The sequence below is a fragment of the Chrysemys picta genome, chromosome 1 (assembly GCF_011386835.1).
Source record: "Chrysemys picta bellii isolate R12L10 chromosome 1, ASM1138683v2, whole genome shotgun sequence".
Classification (NCBI taxonomy): Eukaryota; Metazoa; Chordata; order Testudines; family Emydidae; genus Chrysemys; species Chrysemys picta.
The window spans coordinates 322147877-322168219 of record NC_088791.1 but is presented as its reverse complement, the minus strand read 5'-3'; the positions used below and the strand labels follow the sequence as shown (position 1 = coordinate 322168219).

Sequence of the window (20343 nt, the reverse complement as noted above, 5' to 3'; positions counted from 1 at the left end):
TGTTTGAAGCAAGGTGTCTTCACTGCTAGTCAGGGTGGATCAATCAATTATTTTAAAAGTTTTTTGTTTTTGTTGTTTTTAAATCTGTTCAAAATGAAATCTGAATGTAATACAAAAGGTGTTAAGGCCTAGATTTATAATCTTTTAAAATGTTTAAATAAATAAATATGCGGAATCCATGAGACTATCAAAATCTTTCTATATAAAGAAAGAATCAGGAGAAAAACATCTCCCGTTTGAAGTCAAGCTTTATAAATAGGTCAGCCTAAGCAACTTAGGAGTCTGTCTCATTTTCAAGAGACTTAGGCAAGACAAGGAATTTAAACTCCAGTCACTTTTACTTAGGCATATTTGAAAATTTTCCCAGGCTGACCTGAAATAATCAGTTTAATTCACTAACTAGAGTTAATCCTTCTGCTTAATAAATCATTTAGTTGTAAATGTGAAACATATTTTGGATACATAAACTTCTCTTATCAAAACATTTTAATCAAAATTTATTTTATATGCTGTTGTGTCTAATTAAAATTCCTGTTACCCTCCGAATGCAGCTTGACACAAGTAATGAGCAAAAAGTTAATTATCTAGTAAACAAGCAAAATATCGTTCTAATGTTCTAAAAGTTCAGTTAAAAAGAATCTGAAAAGATTAAGCTATATAGTTCCTTCAATAAATGTATCTAGTTATAGTGTGTACCCTCTTAGGTAGCAAAAAGATTAACCAAATCTAGTCCAAAGGCTCTCCTTAGTTGTAAATCAGGGTCTTTTAAGGGTTACACCAACCAATGAGAGAATGCACCTTTCTTTAGAAAATAACTGAAGTACAAATGGAACCGTTAATTAAAATTATTTAAACTGAGGTTTTCCACGTGGTGATTTAAATCGCCTTGATTTAAATCAATTCACCCAGCTCCTAGTATTAAATATCCTGTTTGAAAACAGAATTGGAAGCAGTAAATTCTGATTTTTCTCCTGAAAATTAAAAATAATATACTTGTTAAAGTCATTATTTGAATTTAGAGGTTTTCTTCCTTTTTATGTTAGCTGCAATCATGGTGGAATTAAAATTGTTTTTTAAAGTATAATTTTTAATTTTCAAAATTTAACTTAAATTTTGTTTATTCTAGTTCTTCCCATATTAGAGTAAAATTGGTTATGTGGATGATTTGTACTTGTTTCTTCAATTAGTTTCCTACGGTTAGTAGAATGTCAGATTTTACAGGGGTTTTTTCCTACTGAGAAGTTTCACACTTAAAAATGCTCATCTGTGTTGGAAAGAGACAAGTCCATGGTCTTAATTTAATAGTCGTACTGTGAGAAACAACAAAACTGACAAGTAAGGCTGTCAAGCAATTAAAATTAATGGTGATTAACCGTGCATTTAAAAAAATAATTGTGATTGCTGTTAAATAATAGAATACTATTTATTTAAATATTTTAGATGTTCTCTACATTTTCAAATATATTTATTTTAATTACAACGCAGAATACAAAGTGTACAGTTGCTCACTTTATATTTATTTTTTGATTACAAGTATTTGCACTGGAAAAAAAAAGTATTTTTCAGTTCTCCTAATACAAGTACTGTAGTGCAATCTCTTTATCAGGAAAGTTGAACTTACAAATGTAGAATTATGTACAAAAACCTGCATTCAAAAATAAAATAAGATAAAATTTTTAGAGCCTGCAAGTCCACTGTTCAGCCAGTTGCTCAGACAAATAATTTTGTTTAAATATGCAGGAGACAATGCTGCCTGCTTCTTCTTTACAGTGTCACCTGAAAGAGAGAACAGGTGTTCTCATGGCACTGTTGTAGCCGGTGTCGCAAGATATTTATGTGCCAGATGTGCTAAAAATTCATATGTCCCTTCATGCTTCAACCACCATTCCAGGGGACATGCGTCCATGCTGATGAAGGGGTTCTGCTCGAGAACCATCCAAAGCAGTGCGGACCGACGCATGTTCATTTTCATTATCTGAGTCAGATGCCACCAGCAGAAGGTTGATTTTCTTTTTTGGTGGTTCGAGTTCTGTAATTTCTGCATTAGGGTGTTGCTCTCTTAAAACTTCTGAAAGCATGTTCCACACCTCATCCCTCTCAGATTTTGGAAGGCACTTCAGATTCTTAAACCTTGGATCGAGTGCTGTAGCTATCTTTAGAAATCTCACATTGGTACCTTCTTTGCGTTTTGTGAAATCTGCAGTGAAAGTGTTCTTAAAACGAACAGTGTGCTGGGTCATCAGCCGAGACTCCTGTAACATGAAATATTATGGCAGAATGTGGGTAAAACAGAGCAGGGGACATACAATTCTCCCCCAAGGAGTTCAGTCATAAGTTTAATTAACACATTATTTTTTTAATGGGTGTCATCAGCATGGAAGCATGTATTCTGGAATGGTGTCCGAAGCATGAAGGGGCATATCTGGCACGTAAATACCTTGCAATGCCAGCTACAAAAGTGCCATGCAAATGCCTGTTCTCACTTTCTGATGACATTGTAAATAAGAAGAGGGTAGCAGTATCTCCCGTAAATGTAAACAAACTTGTTTGTCTTAGCAATTGGCTGAACAAGAAGGAGGACAGAGTGGAGTTGTAGGCTCTGAAGATTTTTTTTTTTTTTGAGTGCAGTTACGTAACAAAAATCTACATTTGTAAGTTGCTCTTTCACGACCGAGATTCACCACTTGTATGAGGTGAAAAGAAAAATACTGTTTCTTTTGTTTATCATTTTTACAGTGCAAATATTTGTAATGAAAAAATTATACACTTTGATTTCAATTGTAATACAGAATAAAATATATATGAAAATGTAGAAAAACATCCAAAATATTTAATAAATATAAATTGGCATTTTATTATTTAACAGTGTGATTAAAACTGCGATTAATTTTTTGAGCTAATCGCATGAGTTAACTGCGATTAATCGACAGCCCTACTGATAAGCAAATATCCCATGCTATATTAACAACCAACACCATCTTCCATCAATATGTTGAATTTACATAAGTCAAGAAAGCTGAAATGCTTTCAACTATACTTCTTCATCAGTTTGGTTAAGTCACTGGGATTTCTATTACTAAATCACTAAGGTGATTTTGCAAATCCTGTCTGTAAGTGCCTAAATATGGGTTTGGAGTCTTAGTTTAGGCTTCTATTTTTGAATTTTTAGATCTTTTTTATAAAATAAAGTTCACAATACCTTCATTAATGTATTGAAAGTCTAAATAACTTTTCTTTAACATTGAAGCAGCTTTCTTTAAAAATGACACCGATTTTAAGTCATTGAGAGATAAAATTTTAATTAAAATACAGTTGTAACCCCAGATGCTGCAAGCACTTTGAGCACAGGATTAGTCCCATTGAGGTCAGTGATACTATTTGTGTGTGTAAACTTGCATACCTGCGGAAATGGTTGTGGGATCAGGGCCCTGCTCTTCAACATTCTGTTTTTTCCTACAGCAGTTACCCAATCCCACTATTCAGAGTAGCACCCGTGTTAGTCTGTATCCGCAAAAAGAATAGGAGTACTTGTAGCACCTTAGAGACTAACAAATGTATTTGAGCATAAGCTTTCGTGGGCTAAAATCCACTTCATCGGATGCATGCAGTGGAAAATACAGTAGGAAGATAGATAGATATAGATATATATACAGAGAACATGAAACAATGGGTGTTACCATACACACTATAACGAGAGTGATCAGTTAAGGTGAGCTATTACCAGCAGGAGAGGAAAAAAAAAAAATCTTTTTGTAGTGGTAATCAAAATGGCCCATTTCCAGCAGTTGACAAGAAGGTGTGAGGAACCGTAGAGGGGAAAAATAAACATGGGGAAATAGTTTTACTTTGTGTAATTACCCATCCACTCCCAATCTTTATTCAAGCCTAATTTAATGGTGTCCAATTTGCAAATTAATTCCAATTCAGCAGTCTCTTGTTGGAGTCTGTTTTTGAAGCTTTTCTGATGCAAAATTGCGACTTTTTTAGGTCTGTAATCAAGTGACCAGGGAGATTGAAGTGTTCTCCAACTGGTTTTTGAATATTATAATTCTTGACGTCTGATTTGTGTCCATTTATTCTTTTATTGTCCGGTTTGGCTAATATACGTGGCAGAGGGGCATTGCTGGCACATGATAGCATATATCACATTGGTAGATGTGCAGGTGAACGAGCCTCTGATAGTGTGGCTGATGTGATTAGGTCCTATGATAGTGTCCCCTAAATAGCTATGTGGACAGAGTTGGCAACGGGCTTTGTTGCAAGGATAGGTTCCTGGGTTAGTGTTTTTGTTGTGTGGTTGCTGGTGAGTATTTGCTTCAGGTTTGGGGACTGTCTGTAAGCAAGGACTGGCCTGTCTCCCAAGATCTGTGAGAGTGATGGATCGTCCTTCAGGATAGGTTGTAGATCCTTGATGATGCGCTGGAGAGTTGGGGGCTGAAGGTGACGGCTAGTGGCGTTCTGTTACTTTCTTTGTTGGGCCTGTCCTGGAGCAAGTGACTTCTGGGTACTCTTCTGGCTCTGTCAATCTGTTTCTTCACTTCAGCAGGTGAGTATTGTAGTTGTAAGAATGCTTGATAGAGATCTTGTAGGTGTTTGTCTGAGGGGTTGGATCAAATGCGATTGTATCGTAGATCTTGGCTGTAGACAATGGATCGTGTGGTGTGGTCTGGATGAAATCCCAGTAGCAGTTTTTGGTTTTTGTTTTGTTTTGTTTTTTAAAGCATTTATGATTTAGTTCATTATAATTTTTAACTTAGTCGCGATAGCACAAATTTTGGAAAGTTATACAAAGGCTTGACGTGATTAAAATCAGTATTTTGTTTTTTAATCAAGTGATTTTAAATTGACTTTATTCTAAATCACCTGTAACCAGGGTGGAGTATTTAACATTTCAAAAGGTAATGTCTGTCTGCTAATGACATTTAAAATAGAGTATAATTTTGGTTATAAAATTTTCTGAAAATATTCTTTGTCCAGTAAAGATGTTTCAAAAGTCTTATGAAGTTAAATGACCATATTGATACGATTTATTTTTGCTACCAATATCTATGTACTCCTCATTGGTTTTATTAATTATGGGTTTCACATTGAGCCCAGAGGCTGCTGATTGTCTGTTTAAAACTAGAATACTATCTGATCCTATATTTATCTTGTATGTATTTAGTTTCTGACCTATTAGTAGGGTCTCTGGATTAAACACATAATCACAATTGTGGTTTTGCTGGCTCAGTAGTTTAGATTTATTTATTTAGATTTATGACTGTGAAACTTAGACCTTTACAACCAATCTATTTTTGATGCAAGTAGTTTAGAACCCTTAGAAGCTGTGCTACATTTGAAAACAAAATATTTTATTTTTGAACTATACAAATCGGTGTATAGATTTTAAACCTTGTCCTAAAATTACTCTAAACATCCAATTAAATGGGTGCCAAATATTACATTAAATGAAGGTGCTGACTGATGTCATATCAGATTGTGTAAGTAAACTTTATATTGAATATTATATAAAATGAATTGAAGTTAATGAGTGATTGACATCTTTGATTATACATGGCAATCTCAGATAAGTAGCACCTCTCAGTACTGTGACATTTGCCAGAAACACTATCAATGTGAAACCTAGGCCATATCTGCACTACAAACTTTGATCGAAACAAGTTACATTGGCATAAAGGTGCCACAGTAGTATATTGCTCATGCATGTGCATACTTGTCTCTTTGCGTCAGTGTTGCATGTGTGTCCACGCAAAGTGCGGTGTATCGTGCATTGGTATCCCAGTGTGAGCCAAAAGTCACCCTCCTGCACAGTGTCTGTTGGGGAATTTTCGCAACGTGTTGTGGGGCATGCAAGAGTTGCAGGAGCGTGGGAGCTGGGAACAATGGGTGACGTACTCATCATGTAGCTTTCTCCATCCCATAATGCTATCTCTGTCTCATTTTCATGCCTTTTTTAAAAAAAAAATCCCATAAACCTGCCTGGCACCTGTTGCTGCTCCCCATCTCTGACAGAAGCGTGGAGCCTGCACAACTGTGCACTGTTGTCATGAACATTTCAAATACAGGATGAACAGTCCTCTGGTATTTGCAGAGCTGCAGAAGTACTGCAGCAACAGGAGACATGACCATTTCCAAGGGGCATAGTGAAAAACAATTCAAAGGTGTTGGTGGTGTTCACAGAGCAGGTGCAGATGGTGGAGCACCTCTTTTTGGCCCAAGAAACAAATGCTGACTTGGTGGAATCATACCATATAATGCACATTTGGAATGACGAGCTGTGGCTGCAGAACTTTCGGATGCGAAAGGCCTCGTTCCTGGATCTGTGCACCTAGCTCTTGCCTCCAGTGCATGGACATCATAAAGAGAGCTCCACTAACCATTGAGACGCGAGTGTGGTTTCATTTTGGAAGATAGCAATGCCGGATTGCTACCAGTCGGTAGAAAATCATTTTGGAGCTGTCATGCAAGAGTGTAGAGCTGTGATGGAGTGTTCATCACCAAGTGGCTATAGCGGCCTGGTGCGTCCTGCCTAATATCTGTGAAGCAAAGCAGGAAAAGTCGCTGCTGGGGTGGAGGTGGAGTGGCTGTCTGCATGTCTTACACTTTGAACAGCCAGACATGAGGACAATTAGAAGATCTCAGGGCAGAGCTATGCAGCTGAGGGAAGCCTTGAAAGAGAACTTTGTCAGCCACTGTAATCTGCTGTACCGGACAGTGCTCTACCTGGCCCTGAAGTTTGGGGGTTGTTAAGAATTGTGTAGTGCTTGGGGTACATTTAGGAATATCACACTCTTTTAATGAACCTATGAATTATGTGATGGTTAGTGTAATAATTACAAATGTACGGTGAGTTCTGTGGTCCTGTTCTGTTACAAGTAATGTGCTTTGACTAGCATTAGCCAGTTTGTCTCATACGTTATGAAGTAATAAAGATGAATTTACTTCCAAAAAATAAAAATGTATTGCATACCAAAAACACTGCAAAAATGTACAGTTAAAAAACAATACGGTGCAAACTTATAAATTAATGGAACAGAGCTTTAAAAGTAGAATAGTAAAAAAAACAAACGTTCCAGTCCATTTCTGTCAAACATACACCAATCATGCCACTCTTGGCCATTGTTTGTGAAGCTGTAGTTTTTCTTACTGTCCCATGGTGTGAAATTGTAGGGGTAGGGGTGCAGTTTATGGTGCCACCTGGAACACTGCTGAAATGGAGTTCTCCATTGACTGAAAAGGGAGGTGAGCCCGTGACTGTTGAACCTGTAAGTCGACAAGAGCCTGCTGCATCTGTGTTTGCTGCCTGAGAAGCCCCATTATGTCCTGGTGCATATCCCTCTCCTTTTCCTGATGAGATTCCTAGGACTTTCACCTGTCTGCTCTTTCTTTCTCCAGAGTGTCTTGCTATATTCAACCTCCTGGCCCACAGTTCACAGTCCTGGCTTGCAGGATCTCACTGAACATGTCCTCCCTAGTCTCCTTTTTCTCTACATCAGGGTCAGGCGTTCAGTGTGTGTGGAGGGAGCCCCCCTCAAGGCCACAATGCAGCAGCTAAAGATAAAATAGACAGATGTATCATTGTATTTATAGTCATAACGGAACGCATAAGATAAGATTCAGAACTCCCTTTCTTATTCCCATAAAACTTTTAAATAAGATATGCTTACTGACAATTCAGCTTTGGACTGCCTTTGCACAGCACCTCTCTCCAGCCACAGCCATGGCGAGTATGGCCCTCGAGAGCTGCGGGGTGGAAATGAGGAGGGGATTGTTCGGTTGCATAAAACAATAACATTTCGGCCCCAGTTTGTATGTGTACAAGTACAGAACGAAGGCACTGAGTATTGGCACTATTTTCCACAGGCGGTGGTGATTTTCACTGATATTTCACTCCTGAGGGCACAAAGGTACAGAAAACACAGCTGTTGCTGGCATTCCAAAGCTGCACAGGCCTGTATGCCACTAGTCCATTTACTGCAATGGTGCCTGCCAAAGTCATATGTAGTGGCGTGGGGAAGTGTTCTACTGTGGAGAAGGAAGTAAGGCATACATCCCTAGAAATCTGTGCATGAAGATTGCCAATTATGTCCATGAAAGTTTCAACGAGATCTCTCAGGAGCATACAAGGGAACAGCCCTGTGTACATAAACTGTTCTGCATGCCTCCTCTCCCCACCTAACCCTAGAGGGGAATGAAAAGCAGATGACAACTCGGCCTCGGTTTGTCATACTTCTGCCTCTTCTCATATGAGTAAAACAATGAAAAGTCAATAGCTGTGTTCTGCTAACTTGGGGTTGGGCCAGTTGCCACCTTCACATTTCAACATTTTAAAGGAGAACACATGCAGATACTTACCTGAGGTCCTTCCCTTGGATTGAACTCGTCCATGCTTGACTGCTGGGAGTGTCTAGACTGCAGTGGAGCCTCAAGAAGATCCCGGCTTGCAACATAGCTGGACTCCCCTGCCACATGTCCCTCTTGCTCCTCTTTCCCACTATTTACGGCACTCTCCCTCTGGCTCCACCAAGATATCCACAGTAGTCTGAGGGGTCCTGGTGGGGTCTCCACCAAGTATGGCATGCAGCTCATTGTAAAAGCAGCAAGTCTCTGACTCAGCACCAGATCGACTATTGGCTTCTGTGTCAGGGTGGACTAGATCCAAAGGCCCCCTGCTGGAGGCCTCACAGCCCTGTGTCGCTCTGCCCCAGAATAGAGCAGAGAGAAATCCTCCAGGCAGCCTAAAGTGGCTGCAGAGGAGCAGCCAATCTGGGGTCAGAAGGGCCCTGTATAAGAGAAGCAGTATTGCAGAGAAGTTCAGTTGCTGTGTGGAGCTCAACAAGGGAGGTCCGGGTGCCTTGCTGGCTAGACGAACAGCTCACTGCAGAGAGCTCACCAGACAGAACCGAGCCCAGGGTAGGCTGCTGGAGACCAGGTGCCTGACTGGTGGGAAGAGCAGCAGGACCAGCGGAAGACCAGTGCAGGCAGGCTGAAACCCAGGGGGACTGAGCACAGAACCTGGCCAGATCAGCAAGGCTACAGCTGGTCTGGTTGAAGACTGAGCCCAGGAAGGCCTGCTGAAACACCATCAGCTGCGGGTACCGAGATGGGCCCTGGCTGGGTGGTTGAAGAAGGTTGTGCCTCTGGGAGAAGCCTTAGAGCTCCAGCCTCATACCAGGGCCAAGATGAGAACTTGGACTCTATACCCCGGAAGGAGGGACAGTGTGTGGGGCTCGGTCGGAGGGCTGAGCTGCGGAAGACCTGCTGAGAGAACTGTTGGCTGGGGGGGTGCTCGCAAGAGGGGCGTGCCACTCTGATACAAGAACTAAAATCAAAAGCCGGCTTACACCCAACCAACCGAAGGGGGCTGCTCACACGAGAAGCAGGTGCTGCCCCCAAAAAAGGACTGTTTGTTTTCAGGCACTATTGGCCAGAGAAAGGGAGCGCTCACAAGAGGCGGGTGCTAACCCCATTACAGCCTCCCTAGCCTTGTGGTATGTCTGCACACAACAAGGGAGAGCGCCTAGTTGTACTTGCCAAACTGGGCTATACACATGGGGATGTTAAAGTGGGTATGGCTTCTGTTCTCTGTGACCTCTGGGCAGTGATGTTCACAATTGTGACCAGAGCAGTGACAGGCAGGCATTGTGAGACAGCTGCGGAGGACTGTTAGAGATGACATAGTGCACACAGTTGTCTACACTCGCATCTCGTTGACCGCAGTATGTTGACCATGGCTCAGTGCCATTTAGAGAGGTGGTTTTACTGTGTCGCCGTAACAGCACTTAAGTTGGTGGGAGACAACTTTGAGTCTAGATATATGCACCGGTCGACATAAGTCATAATGCATTCACATAACTTTGACTATACATTCCAATCTCAGTAAGCAGCATCTCTGAGTACTGTTGCAATTTTGTATGCAGTGTTCTTCTAGTCATGTTGGTCCCACGATCTTAGAGAGAGAGGTGGGTGAGGCAATATCTCTTATTGGACCACCTTCTGTTGGTGAGAGAAACAAGCTTTGAAGCTTACACAGAGCTCTTCTTCAGGTCTGGGAAATGTATTCCGTGTGTCACAACTAAATACAAGGTGGAACAGATTGTTTAGCACCACCTACTATAAAGAACTCGAAGACCACAATTTACCCAGAAATTAACGGATATCATCAAATCCTTCCCCAAACAACTCCAGGAGAAACTGTACATCATCATCCCTCACAACTCCCCACTCCAGGGACCTTCTACATGCTTCCCAATATACACAAACAATGGAACCAAGGCAGACCCACCATATCTGGTCATGGCACTTTTAGTGAAGGAATATCAGGACTCATAGAAACATCCTCAAACCACTCACCACACAAAGGCCCAGCTTCCTCCGGGACACAGCCAGTTACCTTCAGAAACTCCACTACATTGACAACCTCCCTCAGAACACCATCCTTGCCACCATGGATGTCCCCTTCCTGTACACCGATATCTATCACAATGACGGCCTCTCTGCTTGCTTCAAATATTCACTAGACAACAGACAACCCTCAGTTATCCACCCAAAGCCCACCACCAAACTTGTCCATTTCATCCTCACCTATATCAATTTTACATTCAACAGCAAACACTTTGCCCAAAACATGGGAACAGCTGTGGGTAATAGGATGGCTCCCCAGTATGCTACCTCTTCCTAAGGAAGAGGAAGAATTTCTGGACAAATGCACCATGAAACAAATGATATACCTGAGATACATCAATGGTATTTTCATCCTCTGGACAGAAGATGAAACTTCCTCATAGATTTCCAACACAACTTCAGCAACCACCACCACTCATCCATTAAACACTCTCTAGAATACTCCCTCAGTAGCATCAACTTACTGGCCACCATGATCAGCTTCAACAATAGAAACATACAGACAACTATATACAAAAACCCTACGGATCACCACACATACTTTTAATACCAGTAACCACTCCAACCACACCGAGAAATCTGTTACCTAGTCAGGCACTCGGATACCACAGAATGTGCTCAGAGGAGAAAGGCCGGGGTATATACCTTAACACTGCCTTCACTAAACAAGGATAATCCACTAGAGAGCTAGATCACATGATGGAATGGGCCACCGAAATAGCCCAGAAGAATCTGTTGCAACACGGAAATAAAACCCCTTCTGATTGCACATCTGTAGTAGTCACATGCCATGCCACACTGGAACCCGTATGGGGTATCAAACAGTTACAGCCCATACTTGATGTGGACTCAATCCTGAAAGAATCTTTCCTGAACCCCTCTTCTGGCCTTCGAACAACCCACCCAGCCAATTCAAGCACATCAGAAGTAAGCACCCCACAGACCACAATTCAAAGGCCTGGACTACACTGGGGAGGGGTGGGGGGAATCGATCTAAGATGTGCAACTTCAGCTACGAGAATAGCGTAGCTGAAGTCGAAGCATCTTAGATCAACTTACCTCCCATCCTCATGGCGCGGGATCAACGGCCGCGGCTCCCCCGTCGACTCCGCTTCTGCCTCTCACCCTGGTGGAGTTCCGGAGTTGACGGGGAGCGCATTCGGGGATCGATTTATTACGTCTAGACGAGATGCGATAAATCAATCCCTGATAGATCGCTCCCGCCGATCTGGCGGCTAGTGTGGACGTAACCAAAGAAGCACCAGACCTTGCCAGAACAACAGATGCAAAACCTGTAAGCTTATCTCCACTGCTATGATGATCAACACAACACACCTTTCAAGATCCCTGGGTCCTACATGTGCCTATCACAACATGTGGTGTACCTCATCCATGCACTAAATGCCCCAGTAACAACTATGTGGGTGAAATCAGACAATCACTTCGCTCTTGAATGAACTCTCATAGAAAAATGATAAAAGACAAACACATCAGATCACCTGTGGGTGAACTAGCAAATAGGAACAGCAAATGGGGGAGTTTTAGAAGGGAGTTTTCCAAGTGAAGGAGTAGCAACTACGTTACCCTTGTGGTGAGTTTGTCTGTTTGTGTGCTTGCTGTTTGACTGTAGTGTATAATGTGGACTCTTTGGGGGTTGGGGGAAAGACTGTGTGCTGAGCCTAGTGGCTTGCTAGGCAAGGCTGAGAGCTTCTTAACAAAGCTTTGATTCCAAATCCCTTTAGGATCCGTTAACCAGTGGGGAGAGCTACTCAGAGAGAACAAGTGCTTAAAAAGCCAGCTCCTAAGCGACTAGAGGAGCTAGTGAACAGGAGCAACAAACGGGAGTTTTCTGAGGGTGTTTGAGAGGGAGTGAGATACACCTAGCATTCGCTAAACTTAGGCCAATAAACACCCCACTCCACCCCCCCAAAAAAGAAGCTGCATGAGGAAGCGGAATGCAGGCAGAAGTCCACAGTGGAGTGGGAGCTATCCAGTTTTGCAGGATTTATGAATTCCTGTCTTGTGGGCAGGTGGTGTGTGTGCGTGTCCGTGTCCAGAGTGGCAAAACTGGAATAGCTAAGGGACACACAGGTACATACATGAGACTTTCGGGGATACAATAGAGCAGTCTTACCCCCCAGTTTGACAGCCTCTGTGCTGTTGAGAAGGATGAAAATCTCAGGGAAGGAGAACGTCAAATTGGAGGAGAGAGAAATGATCGCATGGTTGGGACTCTCCTTCCAGATGATGTCATGGGATCCTCTCACACTGAGGATACCTCTTTGAGGGAGGGGCCCCCAGTTATAAGGAAGAAACAGGTAATTGGAATGGGGGATTTGATCATTAGAAATACAGGTAGCTGGGTTTGCGATGACTGGGAGAACCTCATGGTGAATTGCCTGCCACGTGCAAAGGCTGCGGAACTCTCAAAACATCTAGACAAATTTATGTGCAGTGCTGGGGAGGAGCTGGTGGTCGTGGTACATGACATAGGAAAAGTTAGGAGAGAGGTCTTGGAGGCTAGATTTAGGGGACTAGGAAGTAGATTGTGGTCCAGGATCTCCAGTGTAGCATTTTCTAAAATGCTTCCAGTTCCACATGCAGGGTCAGTTAGGCAGAACTGCAGGGTCTCAATGCATGGATGAGACAATGATGGAGAGGAGGAAGGGTTTAAGTTTATTAGGAACTGGGGAACCTTTTGGGAAAGGAGGAGCTTATACAGGAAGGATGGGCTCCACCTAAACCAAAACAGAAACGGATTGCTGACATATAAAATCAAGAAGGTCATAGAGCCGTTTTTAAACTAAGGGGGCTAGGGGAAAGCCGACAGGTGTGGAGGAGCACATGATTTGGACAGACACATCCCATGGGGGGGGATCTATTAGCGGGAATTTTCCTAATAAATAAGAGAGGCTAAAAGTAGATAAAGCACAGGTAGGAACTGAAGGGAAACATTCAAATGAAAGAGTCCCATTCATTTACTTCACATGAAGGCAGACAACCAAACAGTGGCAAATGTTTTAAGCGCTAGAAGTCTAAATACTACAGATGGGTGGACTTGAGTGCCTCGTATTAAATGAGGATATTGATATAATAGGCATCACAGAAACATGTTGGAATTATGACAATCAATGGGACATTAGGTTACAAAATGTATAGGAATAGCAGAATAGGTTGTGCTGGTGGGGGAGTGGTACTATATGTGAAAGAAAGCATAGAGTCAAATATTAATCAAACCGTATCATAGAATCTGTATGGATAGAAATTCTATGCTTGAATAATAAAAGTGCAGCAGTAGGCATACACTATGGATAGGGCCCTACCAATTTCACGGCCATGAAAAACGTGTCACGGTCCGTGAAATCTGCCATTCCCCATGAAATCTTATCTCCCTGTGCTGCTGGGAGCCTGGGGCTCCTCACAGTTAATCTGGCTGGGCTGTAGAGGGACACTTCTGTGCTGGAGCAGCCTGGGAGCTGAGCTCTGGGCTTCCATCCCTTCCCACCCCCACGTGGCTCCTGCCGCAGCTCTGGGCACGTAGCTCAGGGCTTCCTCCCCCTGCGGCTTCTGCCGGGCCTGGGGGCTTCTGCTCCCAAAGACTGCAGCCGGGGCAGCCCAGGCCTGGGCTTCTGCCCACCCCCACAGCTCTGATTCTGGGCATGGAGCTTGGGGCTTCCTCCCCTAGTGGCTCATGCTGGGGCACAGGGCTTCTGTATCTGGGGCTGCCTGGGCTCTGGGTTTCTGCCCACACTTGTAGCTCCTGCTGTGGCTCTGGGCACAGAGCTTGCCCCCTCCCAGCCCTCCTGCTGGGGGTGGGAGCTTCTGCTCCCAGTGGCTGCAGCCGGGCTGTAAAAAATAGAAAACTCGATAATAATGGCACATTTCAACCATCCCCCTATTGACTGGGTACATGGCACATCAGGAAGGAAAGCAGAAATAAAGTTTCTAGGCACTATTAATGATTACTTCTTGGAGCAACTAATACTGGAACCCACAAGGGGAGAGGCAATTATTGATTTAGTCCTAAGTGGAGCACAGGATCTGGTCCAAGAAGTGAATATAGCTGAACCGTTTGTAATGTAACTACTTATGCTAAACAGTCTGTTCCACCTTGTATTTAACTGTAATACTGAGTTCATTTCCCAGACCTGAAGATGACCTCTGTGTAATCTTGAAAGCTTGTCTCTCACCCACCTTCTCTACTATAACATTTGGTGAGAACACTATCAATTTGAAATCTAGTCAGTTTCAAAACGTGAATTAAAGGAATTTCAGGACTTTGGAAAAGGGGAGTAATTGGTTAAGAACAAAAAAGTTACACATTTGACTGCTTTTTTTTTTTTTTTAATTTAAATTACAAAGTTGGAAAATGAAGAGAATGCAGTAGATGAAGTATCTAAATTTTTGTGGTGTCTCATGACATCTTACGCTACAAAATTAATTCAAAATGGTTTATATAGGAGTACACAATGTAGATTTAAACCATGAATGAATTGCTGTAAACAAAAGTTAATATTAAATACTATGAGTTGGTGGAAAGTGTTCTAAAGAGTTCCAACGGGGATTGATGTGTGTCTGGTAAAATTTAACATTCATTAATGATCTGGGCAGGGGACTAAACAGCATGTTCGTGAAATTGCAGATAAAATTAAAATGATAGCTGTAACTAACAGTGAGGACAAGAATAATGCAAAGGAATTTAGAAAAGTTACAAATGCACTCAGGAAATAAATTCTGAATAAGGAAATAAGGTACTACAGCTGAGAAACTAATCCAAATCTGAGGCTGTGTCTAATGCTACTGCAGTGTACACAACTCCAGCTATGTGAATAATGTAGCTGGAGTTGACGTACCTTACGTCGAGTTACTGCGGGGTCTACACCGCAGGGGGTCAATGGGAGAAACTCTCCCGTGAACTTACCTTACTTTTCTCATCGGGGATAGAGTACAGGGGTCGACTAGAGAGCGATCTGCTCTCGGTTTGGTGGGGTCTTCACTAGATCCGCTAAATCGACTGCCAGTGGATCGATCACAGAGCGTCAATCCCGGCTGTTGTGCAAATGTAGCCTCAGATTTAGAGAGCATGGAAACTTGGAAAGCAATAAATGTTTGGGCTTTTTTATTTGGATTTGAAAAGCATTGGATTTTGAGGATTTGAAAACTAGGTAATGCCAGACTTACGAATCGTTGCCCATGCAGCCTTAATTTGGCCATCTTATGCATCCTACCTATGAACTGAATGTTCAGGGATTCTGTGGAAAAAATTATTGTGATCATGTAATTAAAGTTTGTATCATAATGCATATGCACAAAGGAGTTGAACTACAGCTGCATAGGCTGCGAATCCGGTACTTCCTAAATTTTGAGTACTTGACTTTTAACATAGTTTTGGGGATGTAATTTCCTAGGTTTATTTTAAAGGACAAAGGTAAAGCTTCAGCTCTAGAAATCTCACCATCATGCTTCATTAACAGGTTTTCTGTCATGAACCTTCACTGGCAATGTAGCACAGACTTCTACCATTTGTACTTTAGGTAACGACTTTTAGCTGGCAGCAGGAGAAGGCTGTAATTCCACATGGGGGGCAAATGAGTCACTGGCACAGTGACCATGTGCTCGGTCCAGAGGATGATTGTGGGGAGTTTGACACAACTTTCTCTCATTCCCACTCCAGGAAGTGGGGGACTTCTGCTCCATATGGAATCTCTAGATGGAGGATGGGCTGTTGGGTCCTGGGGATTTAAGGGGGGAGCCAGAAAGTAAGGATTACAACTTTTAATGCATTCCAACTCAGTTAAATCTGTATCTTATTTCACAGACAAAGAAAAGGCACTTCTCTACTGTGAGGGCTATTCTCCCCCAGCCGCATAACAAATGCCTGCTGCAACCAGTGGAGGTGTGAAAGCTTAAAAAAAAAAAAAAAAAAAAAAAAAAAAAAGTCGCAAGAATCCTTTATAAGGAAATATGAGGTCACTAGTAGCTTCTCCTATTTAAAAAACAAAAATAAAAAAAAAAACCCCAGTTCTAGGTGCCCATTAGATTATAATTAAAAATTTGGTCAAAGACAAAGCAGCTGGCTTTTTATTACACCAAAACAGCCTATTAGCCAAAAACCAAACTCCTTGCTCTGTTCCCATAAGCTCTAATCCCAATAAAAGAAAATCCCTACCATTCTCCTGCCCTGGTAACTGTGTTTGCAGCATGTCCTTGGCACTAACGAATTAGTAAACTCCAGCTCTGGCACCTCTGCTGATCTCAACTATGGCAATGTCTCATGGAGAAAGAGGCAGGTCTTTCAAGTAGGCAGGTCCCAAGATATGTCAGGCTTTATAAATCGTAACCAACTTCTTCTACCTTGTCTTGATTAGGCAATAAAGTGTGTTCGTGCCATGTGTTACCTCATTTTAGTTAACATGTTAGCTAAAATTCCAGTGAAGATTAAGATAATTATAATTTTAACACATTAACCGGTAAAGGTCAGCACTAATGGAAGGCCTGCAGTTCACTTCAGCCTGTTAACATGTGGAAACTACAAACTGCCTTGACTTCACTAGGATTTTACCTCATGTTTCCTAAAGTTTTGTAAGAACACACCTTTTTATTTTCCCTTGAAGATGCGCCCTGTACCCCTCTAGTCAGAGGAAAGAAAGAAAAAAAAAAACCACCAGTGCACATCCTTGCGCTCTGGTATCACGTGTTCATGAAGATGCCCAGCTTTACAATAGTCTGCTACCTTCCATGTCAGCTTTACTTTCCAGGTTGATTTAAAGGTGTTCCATGTAACAGCATTGCATCGTCTAAACTTGAAATGTTTAGGTGTGAATGCCCGTTGCATGGTCTGCATCTGAGAGAGAAGTTCGTAACTATCTTAGCAAATGTGGAGAAAGTTGTGGTCACTGCTGCTGTATAACATCAGCTGCCGTCTGATAAACAGCACCCCCTAAATCATGCACTCTATTGACAAACATGCCCTCAGTTAGAGGGGCAAATATAATCTTCGCCATATCCTTTGGTTGCTTCTCCCAGCCCACCATCATCACCGCAATCTAACCTGAACTGAGCTTCATCCAGCTCATTCTGATCCACGCACCGTATCCCACCAGAGACTATGGACGGTGCTCAATCATACTGTCTGTCTGAGATAAAATGGAGTCACAGAGTTGAGGATTGCCAGCATATTCTGTGAGGAGATACAGCAAAATCCATTCCTACTCACTAGTCATCCCAATGACCCAATCTCCACATTGAATAGCAAAGATAATGGCATATACCCTTATTATTTCCCCCCCCCCCAGTAGAGGGCCATAAAGGCAGAAAAGCAAATGCCCCAAACGACCCTTTAGGGTCTCTCTGACAGAAAAGAAGGAAGTCACCGGAAGCTAGCCTAAGCTACTTGCACTTTGGGAGTAGACAAAACACTTCGCAGTCAGTGGTTTCAAAGACAGCTGGTACTCCAAAAGCCATGTGGACTCTTGATAACCATTGCTGAGAGATCAGCAACCCACACCACCAGTACCATTTGGTGATAAAAGCAGATTGACAAAGGTCTGAGGCTCCTAGATACTGAGTTCTGTCATCCAGCTTTCTTCCTATTCTTAATTCAAAATGGAAGATTGTCATAATTATCCAGGTTGACAGTTTCAGTGGGTGGTTTCTTAAGCAGAGGTTGTACGTGTTTCTTTAAAAACATAGTGTGCCCTGCATTCCTTTTAAACAAGGAATTAACCAGTGCCATCAGCGGACACAGCACTTGGCCCCTCACTAACTTTCACCGGTCAGGAAGGACAGACTGTAGAACCTCAGAGTTACCTCAGGAATGGAGGTTGTTCATAACTTTGAACAAAACATGATGGTTGTTTTTTCAAAAATTTGCAACTGAACATCGACTCACTACAGCTTTGAAACTTTACTATGCAGAAGAAAAATGCTGCTCTTCCTTCATTTTTTTTAGTAGTTTACATTTAATACTGTACTGTAGTGTATTTACTTATTTTTGGTCTCTGCTGCTGCCGGATTTCTTACTTCTGGTTCCAATTGAGGTGTTTGGTTGACTGGTCAGTTCGTAACTCTGGTGTTTGTAACTCTGAGGTTCTACTGTAGATTCAAAAACCAGTTGTGAAACAAAGTTTGCCTATCACATCCAGAGTCTCAGCATCACTTGCCTAATTCTGAATCAGAGACAGCTTAGCCTCCAACCTTTCCTGCTTGATTACAATACGCAGAGTTCAGACCAAGTTTTGCATGCCCAGTTTTCTCTGCAAAATGATAAAAAATGTCCTCACAACTGGGGGTGCTGAAATCTGCCCCTGAAGCAATGTAATCTGGCTACAGCAGACTATCCTGTACAGATTAAATCTGTTGTTTGAGAACCTGCAGATACCATAGTAGAGACTAAGAATCCTCCTCTGTGCCTACTGAACAGCTACTTCAAAAAAGTCTTGACTATTTGCAACTAATATTCTACAGCCTGTGACTTCTGCCATCACCATCTTTCTTCTCCCTTCATCTATCAGAAATTATCACCAGAATGACCTGAAAGGATGAAGATGGGGAAGAAGATGCATAGAGAAGCATCAGAGTAGAGAAGTTCTAAAGTATGACTTTAGTAAAACCACTGTCACATTACATTTCAGTTCTGAATGCTTCAAAACCAGACATATTGACAAACTGGGAGGGAGTTTTAAGAACTCTAAATGAGGGATTGATTTTATTTATAGACCTAAGTGTGTACATGTTGGCTGAACAGAGGGTAGGAACATACAAATATCTGAAATTTGTCAGCACTAAGGATGGTGAAAAATTGCTTAGGATTTAACAGGAGGGTATAACTAGAAGTAACTAACTAGATGCAATTTAAAGGAAAAATTAAGTTGACTGTTGTAAAAAGCTTCCTTGACACAATAAGATTTTACTATGTAATAGTCTCTTAGGGGAAGTCATAAAAGACCCATCAACTGGGTCATTTAACACTAGGAAATACACCTCTACCCTGATATAACGCTGTCCTCGGGAGTCAAAAAATCTTACCACATTATAGATGAAACTGTGTTATATCCAACTTGCTTTGATCCGCCGGAGTGCGCAAACACCCCCCCCCCCCCCGCGAGCACTGCTTTACCGCGTTATATCCGAATTCGTGTTGTATCGGGTCGCGTTATATCGGGGTAGAGGTGTGTATCAGGGAATTATCCAAAGTAACAGAATATAGATGAGATGACGCAATATATGTTTTGTCATTTGAATATGTAGGATTCTGTGAAAGCAGTATTGAGTCTGTTTCATCTAAATAAAATAAGTATAATGTGCCTGAGCTTGTCCTAAAGATGAGAATAAACAACTAAAAAAAGTGGAGGTGAAATCAATCAAATTTTAACTTAATGTTTTGATTACTGCTTTTTAGAATGAACAGTTGTGTTTTTGTACCACCTTTAAAACATAGATCCAGATTTTCAAAAATGCATGTACAAGTTGAGCAGGCACATTCTTGAAAAATTGAGCATATTTTGATCCCACAACAATAGTATCTCCCTATTTTGGACTTCTGTCTCACAACCTGTGGAAAATCAGTGCAGGTGTGTGGTCTGTAGTGCCATGGTTTGCAATGGGTTATAAGTTCTGTAAAATTACTTTCAGCATGTTTCTTTCCTTTCCCATATGTTTGAATTTCATTTTAAAATGTACATTGTATTGTTTTGACTCCACAGCTATGAATCAGCGAATCAGCCAAAGTGCTCCCGTGAAACAGCCACCCCCACTGGCTCCTCAGAGTCCTCAAGGTGGAGTGATGGGCGGGGGCAGCTCCAATCAGCAGCAACAGATGAGACTGCAACAGCTGCAGATGGAGAAAGAGAGACTGCGACTGAAGCATCAAGAACTGCTTCGGCAGGTGAGGCCACAGGTTAGACACAGACTTCCACTATATTTTTTGTATGTTTTTGT

General features: G+C 42.0%; 1 protein-coding gene across 19 annotated transcripts in view; it reads left to right on the top strand.

Moving 5' to 3' along the window:
- Positions 1–20343, top strand: part of YAP1 (Yes1 associated transcriptional regulator) — a 185001-nt gene that overhangs the window by 122890 nt on the left and 41768 nt on the right. For 11 of the 19 annotated variants that reach the window (XM_005300344.4, XM_005300340.4, XM_005300348.3 and 8 more), the window contains one exon: positions 20109–20302. In XM_005300344.4, coding sequence (XP_005300401.2) covers positions 20109–20302 — 194 coding nt within the window. The remainder of the gene's footprint in view (positions 1–20108; positions 20303–20343) is intronic. The other 8 variants (XM_005300345.4, XM_005300341.4, XM_005300347.3 and 5 more) reach the window with 1 other exon arrangement.